Source organism: Clarias gariepinus, chromosome 20, assembly GCF_024256425.1.
Source record: "Clarias gariepinus isolate MV-2021 ecotype Netherlands chromosome 20, CGAR_prim_01v2, whole genome shotgun sequence".
Classification (NCBI taxonomy): Eukaryota; Metazoa; Chordata; class Actinopteri; order Siluriformes; family Clariidae; genus Clarias; species Clarias gariepinus.
In genome coordinates this window covers 4,866,449-4,878,957 of record NC_071119.1, presented here as the reverse complement: position 1 = coordinate 4,878,957, position 12,509 = coordinate 4,866,449, and the positions used below count along the sequence as shown (strand labels likewise).

At 43.8% G+C, this 12,509-nt stretch overlaps 1 protein-coding gene across 1 annotated transcript in view; it reads left to right on the top strand.

The window, feature by feature from the left end:
- LOC128508224 (C-type lectin domain family 4 member M-like) overlaps window positions 1–12,509 on the top strand; it is a 76,015-nt gene that overhangs the window by 42,183 nt on the left and 21,323 nt on the right. The window contains exons 3-4 of the mRNA XM_053479449.1: window positions 11,341–11,504; window positions 12,258–12,391. Coding sequence (XP_053335424.1) covers window positions 11,341–11,504; window positions 12,258–12,391 — 298 coding nt within the window. The remainder of the gene's footprint in view (window positions 1–11,340; window positions 11,505–12,257; window positions 12,392–12,509) is intronic.

The window sequence follows — 12,509 nt, the reverse complement described above, 5'->3', positions numbered from 1 at the left end:
CTCAAAATACTGACTGGTCAGTGCATCCACTTAAGCACAGGTTATCTGGTGGCAGACTTCGCACGAGTCATACTTCAAACATTTCTCGACATATCTCCTAACATCCAACATAAACAACAATAGTAGCCACTAACATCCAACAGTATTTCTGTATAACACACTCTTTAACATTGTTAATTAAATATTTTGATGCAACAGGCACACTTTACAGCATATTTACCTGGCTAAACAATCAGATGCACCCGAAACAAGCATAACGTGCTTCAATTTCTGCAGCCAACGGTCTGACTTCCTGTGTTTTCTCTTATTCACCGGTATCGCTCCGTATCCCCAAGTGTGACCCCCCCCCCCCCCAAATGGCAGTGCCATCTAGTGGCGTACATCAAAATTGCATGCACTATTCCCACCTGGCTACATTAGCCTCTGAGAAAGTAAATCTATAAATGCAGGAACATGTCGACTAATTCCTTAGAAAATCAGTGCTAAAATAAACTTATTTAAACAAAAGTAGGTGAAAAACTTAATAGTTTTTTTATGTAATAATATTACAAGTAACGCAAATAAGATAAACCCAAGTGAAAAAAAGTATGCTAAGTATATTAAAATCCAAGCATATTTAAATGTACTTGCAGCCAGACTAATGACTAGTATACTTGAAGTTTGCTATTTTGGAACAACTAATTTTGTACTAAGTGTATTTAAGTTGTAAGTACATTGTACAAAAGCACAATTTTAAGTGTATTAAGTATACTTTTGTGTGCTAAAGTGGAACAACTTTAAGTATACTTAGTACACTTAAAGTATATGGCTGTGTGTGTACTAACGTACATACCTAACAGTAATTAATGAAATGTAAGTATATATTTAATGTATTATAAGTACATTACAGCTATTTTTACTGTGTTACAAATACCTGATTAATATACTACGAGCATATTCTTATTGCAGCAGTAGCATGCTGTTATACTTCTGATCAATTACAAATACTAAAAAAGTACACTTTGTGGTTAATACAAATATACTTTATTGTATCATACAGTACACACAACCTCCTATACTACAGTATTGCAAATGTATTAACAGTACACTAAAAGTGTTTAGGATTATTTACAAATACTAAATGCATTTTCTACACTATTTCATGTTTTTAAAAGCATTACATCAGTAATTATGACGGAGATTTTATTCATGAGTTTTACAGATTTAATCTGCAAAAGGTTACAAAAAAGCACTACTATAGTTCATTTGTGTTCAACAAAACGTGTTCACAAACACACAAATTAAAATATAAACTGTTGTGTGAACACAGACAGACATTAGTATTAGAGTATACAGGTACAGTATTAGTTTAAACCTGGTGTGTGGACACAGACAGACATTAGTATTAGAGTATACAGGTACAGTATTAGTTTAAACCTGTTGTGTTGATTCTAGCTGTTACACAGAGACTGAAAACAGGCCGAGAGCTACAGAGCCATTATACCACAAGCAAAGTACATAAGGTTAAGCAATAAAATATTAAACACTACATTTAAAAATTTTAAACTATGTACTTAATTTTAAATCACCTAACAAAATCCAATGAAATGAAATGAAGTTTACTTTATGCCACTGAAATAAAATAACAACGATACGAACTAAGCACGCAATGATGCAGCTTCCAGGCTTGAATTCAAACTAGAAGTGGAAAACTGGGAAGCCAATCAGAAAACAGACAGTCTGAATCTGCCCGCCTCCAGTTTCTGATTGGCTGGTGTGGTGCCGATTCTAGTCTCTGGTTGGCTGAAATAGTTGCAGGGTTATAATGCTGCTGCAGTTTGTGCAAGTGTAGCTTTATGATAGTGAGCACACAGAAGAGAGAGAGTGCGAACATTAATTATCTTGAACGGGCAAAAGTGATTTTTAGCGCGCAAAAACAAGTTTGAGAAAGAGTGTATGAGAGAGTAGGGCACTAAATATAAGCATAAATAAGTACACATGAATAAGTACATTTAAATTTAACTGAAAAATTATTGTAGCGTTTTTCACCGCCACGCAAGAACTTGGAGAGACGAGTGAGCTTCTTGGCTGCCCAATGCAAAATGGCTGGGAGAAATTTATTCGCTCTGACACAACGGCACATTCAAATAACAGTCACACAACACAAGACACACTTCTGATCCACACACACACACACTGGCCGAAGCCACTACCCCAAACACCTTTCCCCAACACGGTGAACACATAACAGTCCCTCCCGCAAAGCATGATGGTCATTACTCAAACCCCACCCACGCCACACTGCCCCCACCCGAGCTGTGACCGTCCCCAGTCACCATGGCGAACTCAGTCTAGCAGGCGTGACGGTGGTCGGCGCTGGCGTTGTGAACGCCGGAGTCTTTTTGCGGGGGAAGGCGGGGCGCAGCCCTCTTCCTGAGGCGGCCCGGCCTCCACAGAGCTCGATGTTTTGCTGACGTGGGGCTGGTAGGGAGCGAGCCGGTCCCGGTGGAGCACGACCAATCGCGACCGCCCCGTCAACCGCACCCGGTAGACCACGTCGGAGAGCTGAGCAACGACCGTGCAGGGGCCCACCCAGTGCGACATAAGCTTAGGCGAGAGCCCCCTTTTTCTTCCGGGGGAATACACCCAAACCTGCTCCCCAGCAGCAAAGTCTCGCCCCCGGCTGTGAGTATCATACAAGCGGCGCTGCTTCACCCCGGCGTCTGCCAAGTGTCTACGCGCCAGCTCATGGACACGAAACAGTTTGTCTTTTAAAGAACTAAAGTAATCCATCCCCGGCTTTGCGGGTAAATCCACTTGTGGAGGGGGCCCGAACACAAGGTCCACGGGCGTGCGCAACTCGCGACCAAACATTAACGCAGCTGGCGTGAGCTGTGAGGACTCCTGCACCGCTGTGCGATAAGCCCAAAGCACGAGAGGCAAATGTTCGTCCCAGTCCTTTTGCCGGTCGCTGGTAAGCACGGCGAGTTGGGTGGTGAGCGTTCGATTAAAACGTTCCACAAGGCCGTCACTTTGCGGATGAAGGGGCGTGGTGCGGGTCTTTTTCACCCCGAGGCGCTCGCACACCGCTGCGAATACCTCCGCCTCGAAGTTACGCCCCTGGTCGCTGTGCAACTGCTCCGGGGCGCCGAATCGGCTGAACACCTCATCCACCAACACTCGGGCCGTGGTGGAAGCGCTCTGGCCAGGAACAGCAAACGCCTCCGGCCACTTGGTGAAATAATCCATGGCTACCAGCACATACCGGTTCCCGCGATCGGAGATGGGAAAAGGCCCAAGAATGTTCACGCCCATACGCTCCATGGGTGCCCCCACCCGAAAGTCTTGCAAAGGTGCTGGCGAGCGCTGGGTAGGGCCCTTCTTTGCCGTGCAGACGTCGCATCTGTGAACAAAGAGTTCACTATCAGTGTGACAGCCCGGCCAGTAGAAGTGGGCGCGCAACCGCTGCAGCGTTTTGGTGACTCCGAAGTGTCCCGCACCCGCATGCCCGTGAATCATTCCCAACACCCGTGCCCGCAGAGTCCGCGGCACCAGCAGCTGAAAAGATTCGCCAGCGCTACACGGCCGTTCCCAGTGGCGGTAGAGTAAACCCCCCCGCAACGCTAGTCGATTAAACTGCGAGTGGAGAGCTTTTTCCTCTTGTCCCAAGTGAGCAACCGCGGCATAATCCGGTCTCTGGCCCGCGTTAACCCAACCCAGTACCCGTTGCAGCGCCGGATCCTTCTCCTGCTCGGCAATGAGCTGATCACGGTCCATCTGTGGCACAGGCGGAACGACTACAGGCGATGCTTTAGGCGACGCGGTAACTCGGCTGCACGCTGGCTCGGACGGCGGATTACCGACGGAGACTCCAGAGGATTGCGCAGGGAGAATGTTCCGATTCACGGGGGTCGGGGAGTGTTCGATGTCGCGACCACGCACGCGCTCTTCAACCCGCTTGCAGTGCCGACAACGCTCTTTGCTACACGGCCGGCGGGATAAAGCGTCCGCGTTACCATGCAGTTTTCCAGCTCGGTGCTGGACGGTAAAGTCGTAGTCCTGCAACCGCTCTAACCAGCGCGCCAACTGCCCCTCGGGCTCTTTAAAACTAAGTAGCCACACCAGCGAAGCGTGATCGGTCCGCAGCGAGAAGGATTGCCCGTATAAATATGGCCTAAAATGTTTTAGGGCCGCGACGACCGCCAACAGCTCGCGCCGCGTGACGCAGTAATTTTTCTCAGGTCCAGACAATGCGCGGCTGAAGTAGGCGATAACACGCTCTTTACCCTCGGACACCTGAGACAGGACAGCCCCCAGCCCTACATCGCTCGCGTCCGTGTCAAGGATAAACATACGAGACGCGTCAGGGTATCCGAGAACGGGCGACGTGACCAGAGCTTCCCGTAACCGAGTGAAAGCACGCGCGTGCGCCCTGTCCCAGCAAAACGGCTGATTCTTTTTCGTGAGGCCGTGTAGCGGACTGGCGATCGTGGCAAAATCCTTCACGAACCGGCGATAGTAAGAAGCTAACCCGAGGAAGGTGCGTAGCTGGGACACATTTAGCGGTTCAGGCCAATTCTGTACCGCCGCTATTTTTGTTGGATCGGTGGCATTCCCTTTAGCACTAATTACATGTCCTAGGAAGCCGGTCTCTCGCCGCAGCAGCTGACACTTTTTAGGGTTGAGTCGCAAATTCGCCCGCCGGATAGCCAGAAATACTTCCCGTAGGTTAGCTAGAGCGACCTCAAACTCCCTGCCGTGCACCAGTAAATCGTCCAGGTAAATGACACAACGGTTGCGAGGAATATCGGCTAATACCTTCTCCATCAACCGTTCGAACGTAGCTGGAGCGTTACATAGGCCGAACGGCATGCGCCGGAATTGCCATAGCCTTTGCCCGATCGAGAACACAGTTTTAGGTCGCGCTTCCGGGGCGAGCTCTACTTGCCAGTACCCGCTTCGCAGATCTAACGAGCTAAACCACGCCGAGCCCGCAACGTGTTCCAGCGCATCATCTATACGCGGCAACGGATAGGAATCTTTGCGCGTCACCTCGTTTAACCGCCGGTAATTGACACAAAACCGCCACGATTCGTCCTTTTTGCGCACCAACACAACCGGTGAAGACCACGGTCCGGACGCTGGCTCCATGACGCCCGAGTCGGCCATCTCACGTAGCTTTTGTTCGGCGATAGCTCGTTTAGCTAAGGGAAGACGTCTCGGATGTAACCGAACAGGAGCCGCGTTACCCGTATTAATCGTGTGCTGCACCAAATTGGTATGTGTGCACTCGCTCTCATCAACCGCGAAAATGTCTGCGAACTCGTGTAGCAGGGATTTCACGGTGTCGGCCTGTGTCTGACTGAGCCCTACGCTGCTACGCTGCATAAGCTCGGCCATTATTCTCGTTCGGTCTGCTACCGGATGTTTACATGGCGTGCCCGCCGGAAGTTCCGCCCCCCTGGTGTGCTCCACTAACATGTCCGGCTGCGCTTTGGGCACTAGCAACCTGGCTAACCCGAAGCTACCACGCAACGTTCCGTCAACGAGATTAAGTACTGCACCCCACCTTTCCAAAATATCCAACCCCAAGATACAATCATCCTCAATGTCGGCCACCAAGAATGGATGAAAAAGAATGATTGCACCTACTTGTATTCGCACTGTGCGACAGGCCCGTATCTCTAGATAGCTCCCCGACACGGTGCGGATGCTCACGGCTGGGGCCGGCAGCATACAACCGCGATCGCCTTGTCCTAGTACTCCCCAGCGCAGCAGCGAAACTGTGGAGCCAGTGTCCACGAGCGCCCGCAGCGAAACGTTGTCCAGGCCACAGTTAACGTAGACCCCCGCGCGATTTCCTGCACGTCCTGACCGGAGGTTGAAGCCGGTAGTTGGGGAAACAAAGAAAGCTGTGGGAGGCGGCTTCACCTCGGCGCCCCCTGAAGCTAGTTTTAACGGCTGCTGGGGTACGTTGTCCTCAGGCCTGAGAACACTGCAGCGGTAATCCGGCGGTCCCTGGCCTCGGCGACGTCGCGGAATCTCGGAAGCTGGGTCGGGGCCTAGCCGCGACAGGTTGCCCTGTCCCCGGCTAGGTTCACCTACCGAGCGGCCCTGAGTCACGGGAGGTCGCTCGGCTCTTTCGCCGCGGCGTTCTGCCATGATGGGTTCGGCGCGCTCAGCCTCGCGCAGCGCCTCAGCCAAGGAAGCCGGTGCCGCTAACCGGATGTGCTCGCGCAGCCACCACGGCCGGATTCCCCGCAGGAACGCACGGCGCGCTAGCTCCTCCTGCTGGACGGACCCGAACTCCGGGTAGCCTCTGCGCGCGAGAGACCTCAGGTCCATGGCGAACGCCCCCAGTAACCCGCTACTCTCCATCCCACTTCTGACACCAATGTAGCGTTTTTCACCGCCACGCAAGAACTTGGAGAGACGAGTGAGCTTCTTGGCTGCCCAATGCAAAATGGCTGGGAGAAATTTATTCGCTCTGACACAACGGCACATTCAAATAACAGTCACACAACACAAGACACACTTCTGATCCACACACACACACCCTGGCCGAAGCCACTACCCCAGACACCTTTCCCCAACACGGTGAACACATAACAGTCCCTCCCGCAAAGCATGATGGTCATTACTCAAACCCCACCCACGCCACAATATCAAGACTACTATATAAAAAAATTTTATTTAAATGTATACTTTCTGTACATTTGTACAATGATTATTTCAAGCATATTTTTTTTACAAAAATATAACAAAAAAAAATATATGAAAAACAATGTTTAAATAAGTGTGCTTTGGAAATTAGACCAACCTTTCACTTAAAGTATATTTTCCAATAATATATTTTTGGAAAGTGTACTATAATACAATTATTTTGAAGTATGTTTAAAGTTTAATTCCAAAATTTGGTAAAAGCATGCTGTTAGTATACTTTTTATATATTAACTCATGGTACAACTTTTTGTTAGTATATTTGCAATGTACTATCAAGGATTTCAATATACAGTACAGGCCAAAAGTTTGGACACACCCTCACTCATTCAATGTGTTTTCTTTATTTTCATGACCATTTACATTGGTAGATTCTCACTGAAGGCATCAAAACTATGAATGAACACATGTGGAGTTGTGGAGTGTACTTAACAAAAAAAGGTGAAATAACTGAAAACATGTTTTATATTCTAGTTTCTTCAAAATAGCCACCCTTTGCTCTGATTACTGCTTTGCACACTCTTGGCATTCTGTGGATTTGGGGTTTTCATGAGCTGTAAGCCATAATCCTCTCAATTATGACAAATCACAGTTTGAACTATTTTGCTTTGCATGTAATGAGTCTATCTCATATATTAGTTTAACCTTTTAAGCTGCATTACTGAAATAAATGAATTTTTGCAATACATTCTAATTTTTCGAGTTTCACCTTTAGTATGTTTCAGTCAACAAATCAGTATGTTTACACATTTCCCTTTTGTATGTTGGATTTGTGGTACTGATGAGTTATTGCATGGTGGAACTATTAAACTAGTTCCTTTTGCTGTGTGTGAACTTTGAGCTAGTGCTGGTAAAGTGTAAACTTGAACTTGCACAACACTGCCAAGAACCACCATGGCAAATGCCTGCTATGAACTGGAAGCTGCTAAATCACCAGTGTGGCTGACTACAGTCAAGCCAGTTTTACATCACCATGAAAGTGCTGTCAAAGAATGATGCCCCCGCTCCAAAAAACACACTATAAAGTTTCAGGTGACTACGTCGACAAAGAAAGCTTTGACCAGAGGTATGTTTTGAAAAGTAAAAGTAAGGAATTCACTTTAAGAATGGTTGTGGTGGTAGCAACCAGAGGTGTGGACTCGAGTCATGTGACTTGGACTCGAGTCATGTGACTTGGACTCGAGTCAGACTCGAGTCATGAATTTGATGACTTTAGACTCGACTTGACAAAATATAAAAAGACTTGCAACTCGACTTGGACTTTAACATAAATAACTCGGACTTTCACTTGGACTTGCGCCTATTGACTTGTAAAGACTTGCTACTTCCCATAAAAATCCCAAAGATAAAAAGTATGTTAACACGGTCCACTCTATCTCTGTTTATGTGTCTGTGCGCGTGTGTGTGACAGAGCGCATGCGCGCATTCGGCACGACATCCAATCAAAGTACCGTAGATTCTTTTGATTCGACAGCGTCCAACACGTGACAACAACGTGAACGCGCCAGTTCGCGAAATAATACCGAAGGTAGCTTCCCGTTTGGCTATAAAAAATTGGCGCGGACCACTGAGCTTCTACAGAACGCAGTAAAGGCCAAAAAGGAAATTGTTAGCGTTTTTTAATCCCCTGACGAACTCTAGCCATCAGGATGTGTTTCCCTTGTTATCTTGGACATATTTAGAATGATGAACCTCGGCTGAGTCACTTGTAGGCTGTAAACATGTCAGTACATGCGTTGTATTGTTTATATTTAATCACTGGTATACACTACCCATGATTTGTTGATTTCTTTCATATGCAGTTTGGGTTTATTCAAATAATGTGACCTAGTGAATTGACATCACACGGATAAAATGCTAATTATGTCGCATAATAATAATAATAATAATTATTATTATTATTATTATTATTATTAATATATATTTAATTATAATAATACTTATTATTATTAATATTATAATGTATAATATTTAATTATAATATAATAATAATAATAATAATAATAAGTATTATTATTATTATTATTAATAATTTATATATAATAATAATAATTATTATTATTACTATTATTATTAATGTCTTGAGACTGTATCTGACGGGTCTCTATTTTGGCATTATGGTTTTGCTGAAAAGGCATATTTGATATGAAATATCAGACAAAATACTGACATGTTTACAGCCTACAAGTGACTCAGCCGAGGTTCATCATTCTAAATATGTCCAAGATAACAAGGGAAACACATCCTGATGGCTAGAGTTCGTCAGGGATTAAAAAACACTAACTGTCCTTTTTATTCTTTTTATGGTCCACGCATAACCCTTCGCGGGCGAGCCTTCTCCTACTGTAAATGCGCGTTCCCTGTGCCCTTTTCACGGGCGTGGTGCTAAAAAAACGCATCCTGATGGGGAAACCAACTTCGACACAGCACCGGATTGTTTGTATGAGGTAGCCTACGTGAGTGTATCACACAAGGTAGGGAGCAAAGTTCTTTAATGTTATGTGAAGAAAACAACATTATTGTTTGAATGAAGTAGCCTACTTCATTGAGAATATGTGCTACCATTTTACATTGCTACTAGCATTTACTAACATTTGTATTTTTATGTATCTGAGCAATGTTCTTTCATAAAAAAAGGTTTGTTTAATAAATACAGATCTTACAACCATACATAATCTGTATACATTTTATTTTTTTGCTTAAAAGACTTGAAAAGACTCGAAAGTCAAACCGAAGGACTTTGGACTTGACTTGAGACTTGTTGGCTTTGACTTGGGACTTGACTCAGGACTTGAGGGTAATGAATTGAGACTTACTTGTGACTTGCCAAACAATGACTTTGTCCCACCTCTGGTAGCAACCTGCCTTTGGGCTGTTTAGTTGTCAGTGGAGCTGTGGCATTTCTCAAAGTGGGTGGAATCATGAAGAAGAATGGAGAATTATTCAGCAGAACCACAAACTATCAGCTAGATGGTTAAAACCTGAGCACATTCAGGACAATGGCCCAAAATACGAAGCAGCATCGAAGCTAGCTGTGCAGTGGACACAGCAGAAATTAAATAAATAAATAATAAAATAAAACTAAAAGAAATAGTTTTTAAATAGTTTTAAAAAGTTATTCCAAGTCCAATATTAACAAGAGTCTTGTGTTCATGATGAGTGTATTTTAACTAGACCACAACTTTTATCCAACTTTTACCCAAAAGTCAACCTTAAAATTTTCTCTAAAACTTTTGCAGCAATCAAAGCAGACAGGGAGAATTTTAAAGGTTCAAGGTTTTTATTTGTCAACGCCACCATCTGTGCAGACATACAGAGGAATCGAAATATCGATAAATATCTCAAAGTGTGAAAAAAACAGTCTGTGCAATATAAAACAGTTCTATAAAGGTAAGAGCAGTATATTTGTAATAAATAGATATAAAAATAAACCATGTGTATATATAGTACACATCTGAATGAATATACATCTGAATAGATGTAAACTGTGAATACACATTGAGGAATGTGAGGAATACACGTTCAGTATTTTTAATTATGGAGACATTTGTAAGGTATGGTGTACAACAAATAGGGTTACAAATTGTAAAAAAAAAAAAAAAATACAGTAGTGCAAATAAAAGATTGTGAAGTGTAAAAAAAACAAACAGTGTCTGGTTGAAATATTTTTACATGTAACATTTTAAATAGGTGTTTGTAAACAGGTCCTGGTGTGCAGAGTCCTGCAGAAAGTACTGTAATAAGTGTCATTTGCTATAAAAGATGTATGACGTAAGCTGTAGATTTATTTTTTGAGTTCAGGTTCTGGTAAGAATGCTTTCAATGGTGTCCCGATAGAAGGAATACTTGGATGTGTGACTTGTGCTTTCCTCAGTTTGTGGAGAAAGTAGAGAGCTTTCTTGGCCAGCATTGTGGTGTTTGTGATCCAGGAGAAGTCCTCAGAGATATGCACCCCTAGGAACTTGGTGCTGTTCACCCTCTCCACTGCAGCACCGTTGTTGGTTAGTGGGAGGTCCTGTGAAGGTCCTCTTCTGAAGTCAAACACAAATTCTTTGGTCTTCCCCACGTTTCGGAAGAGATTAATGTCGTTATACCACTGTACTAGTTGGCTCACCTCGCTCCTGTAGTTAGCCTCATTGTTGGTGATGAGGCCCGTTGAGGTGATGAGTTGTGTCATTTGCAAACTTAATGATGTGGTTTGGTACTGTAACTTAGTACACAATCATGGGTCAACAGGGTGAAGAACTGTTTTTTTTTTTTGCCAACTCGTACATTCAGTGGTCTTTTTGATAAGCCGTCTAGCACCCAGTTACAGAGAGGGGAGCTAAGTCACGGGTGTCTTAAGTTGTTTATTAGCTGCTAACAGGTAATATGATCCAGATGTTCCTTTTAACCCTGTCTAAAGCTCCGCCCATCGTTGCACACATTTAATGTTCTCCAGCTCACTGCTGAAGGGCTTTGATTTTAATGAGACTAAACTAAATGCTAGATGTCTATGAGAAAAGACAAAAATGTGTATTTACAGTACATACATTTACCTCTAGGTGGAGCCACAGCATGGGGAACGTGCAACAGAGTGACTGTAGTATGTGTGGTGCTGCTGTGTATTCTCCTGACAACTGCTGTCACGTTGCTGTGGATCAAATTCAACATCCTGAAGACAGAAATCAAGCTGCTACAAACCAGTAACAACAACCTGACTAAAGAGAGAGACCAGTTACAGGCCAATTACAACAACCTGACTAAAGAGAGAGACCAGTTACAGAGGGAAAGAGATGATCGCCTGAAGACATTTTGCAATTCGTGTAAGTAGATAGATGAAACATTACATTTTATGACCAACAGTTAAGTGTCTTCAAGGGAAATCCATAAGCCGACTTAAAACTGGAGCATCAAGATTTTACTCACATCCTTTTTCCTGTTTCTTTAAATGATTTTAATAATATGAATGACTTTATTTTACAATCCCGATCCATAACTCAACTGCATAACTCAATTGTCTAAGGAGTAATAAAGAATGAATAAATAGGTTTTAATTGACATTAACTAATTAGTAATCATTAGTCATTAGTTCACTATTACCTGTGCAGTAATTACTGAGTGTTAATCAGTCTTACATTTCTCCTGAAGAACTAATAGCTAACTTTGTCTGTATTGTAATAACACCTGATTAATTACTGATCACCTCAACATTAATTCCCAATCACTAAACCTTACCTTCCTCCTGGAGATAATATACATACCGCCGCCGTTTCCATACCCAGTGTGTAAATGTCTGTATAAGTGCTTATTGTCCACACAGTGTGGACTGAGAAATAAAAAGAGAAAATAAATTCTGTACACAGAACACAAAATGTTTTAAACTAGTTATTTATCTAATGCTTTACTTACTGCTGTCTCTGTGCTTGGTAACAGTTACAGAGGGAAGTTGAATGTATGCATATATATTTAAAAAAATCTTATATTATATAGGCCATTTACTAGGGAATGAAATCATGTGTATACGCAAGCAATAGATCATGAACTGTGTTTTGATCTTTGTAAATTTATCTCCATAGACAAAGAGAATTGTTTCAGCTTCAACTCCAGTTTTTATTTCATGTCTAATGAGACCAAGAGCTGGACTGAGAGCAGACAGGACTGCAGGGACAAAGGAGCAGACCTGGTGATCATAAACAGCAGAGAGGAACAGGTGTGTGTGTGTGTGTGTGTGTGTGTGTGTGTGTGTGTGTGTGTGTGTGTGTGTGTGTGTGTGTGTGTTTGTGTGTGTGTGTGTGTGTGTGTGTGAGTGAGAGAGTAGAGAGAGAGAC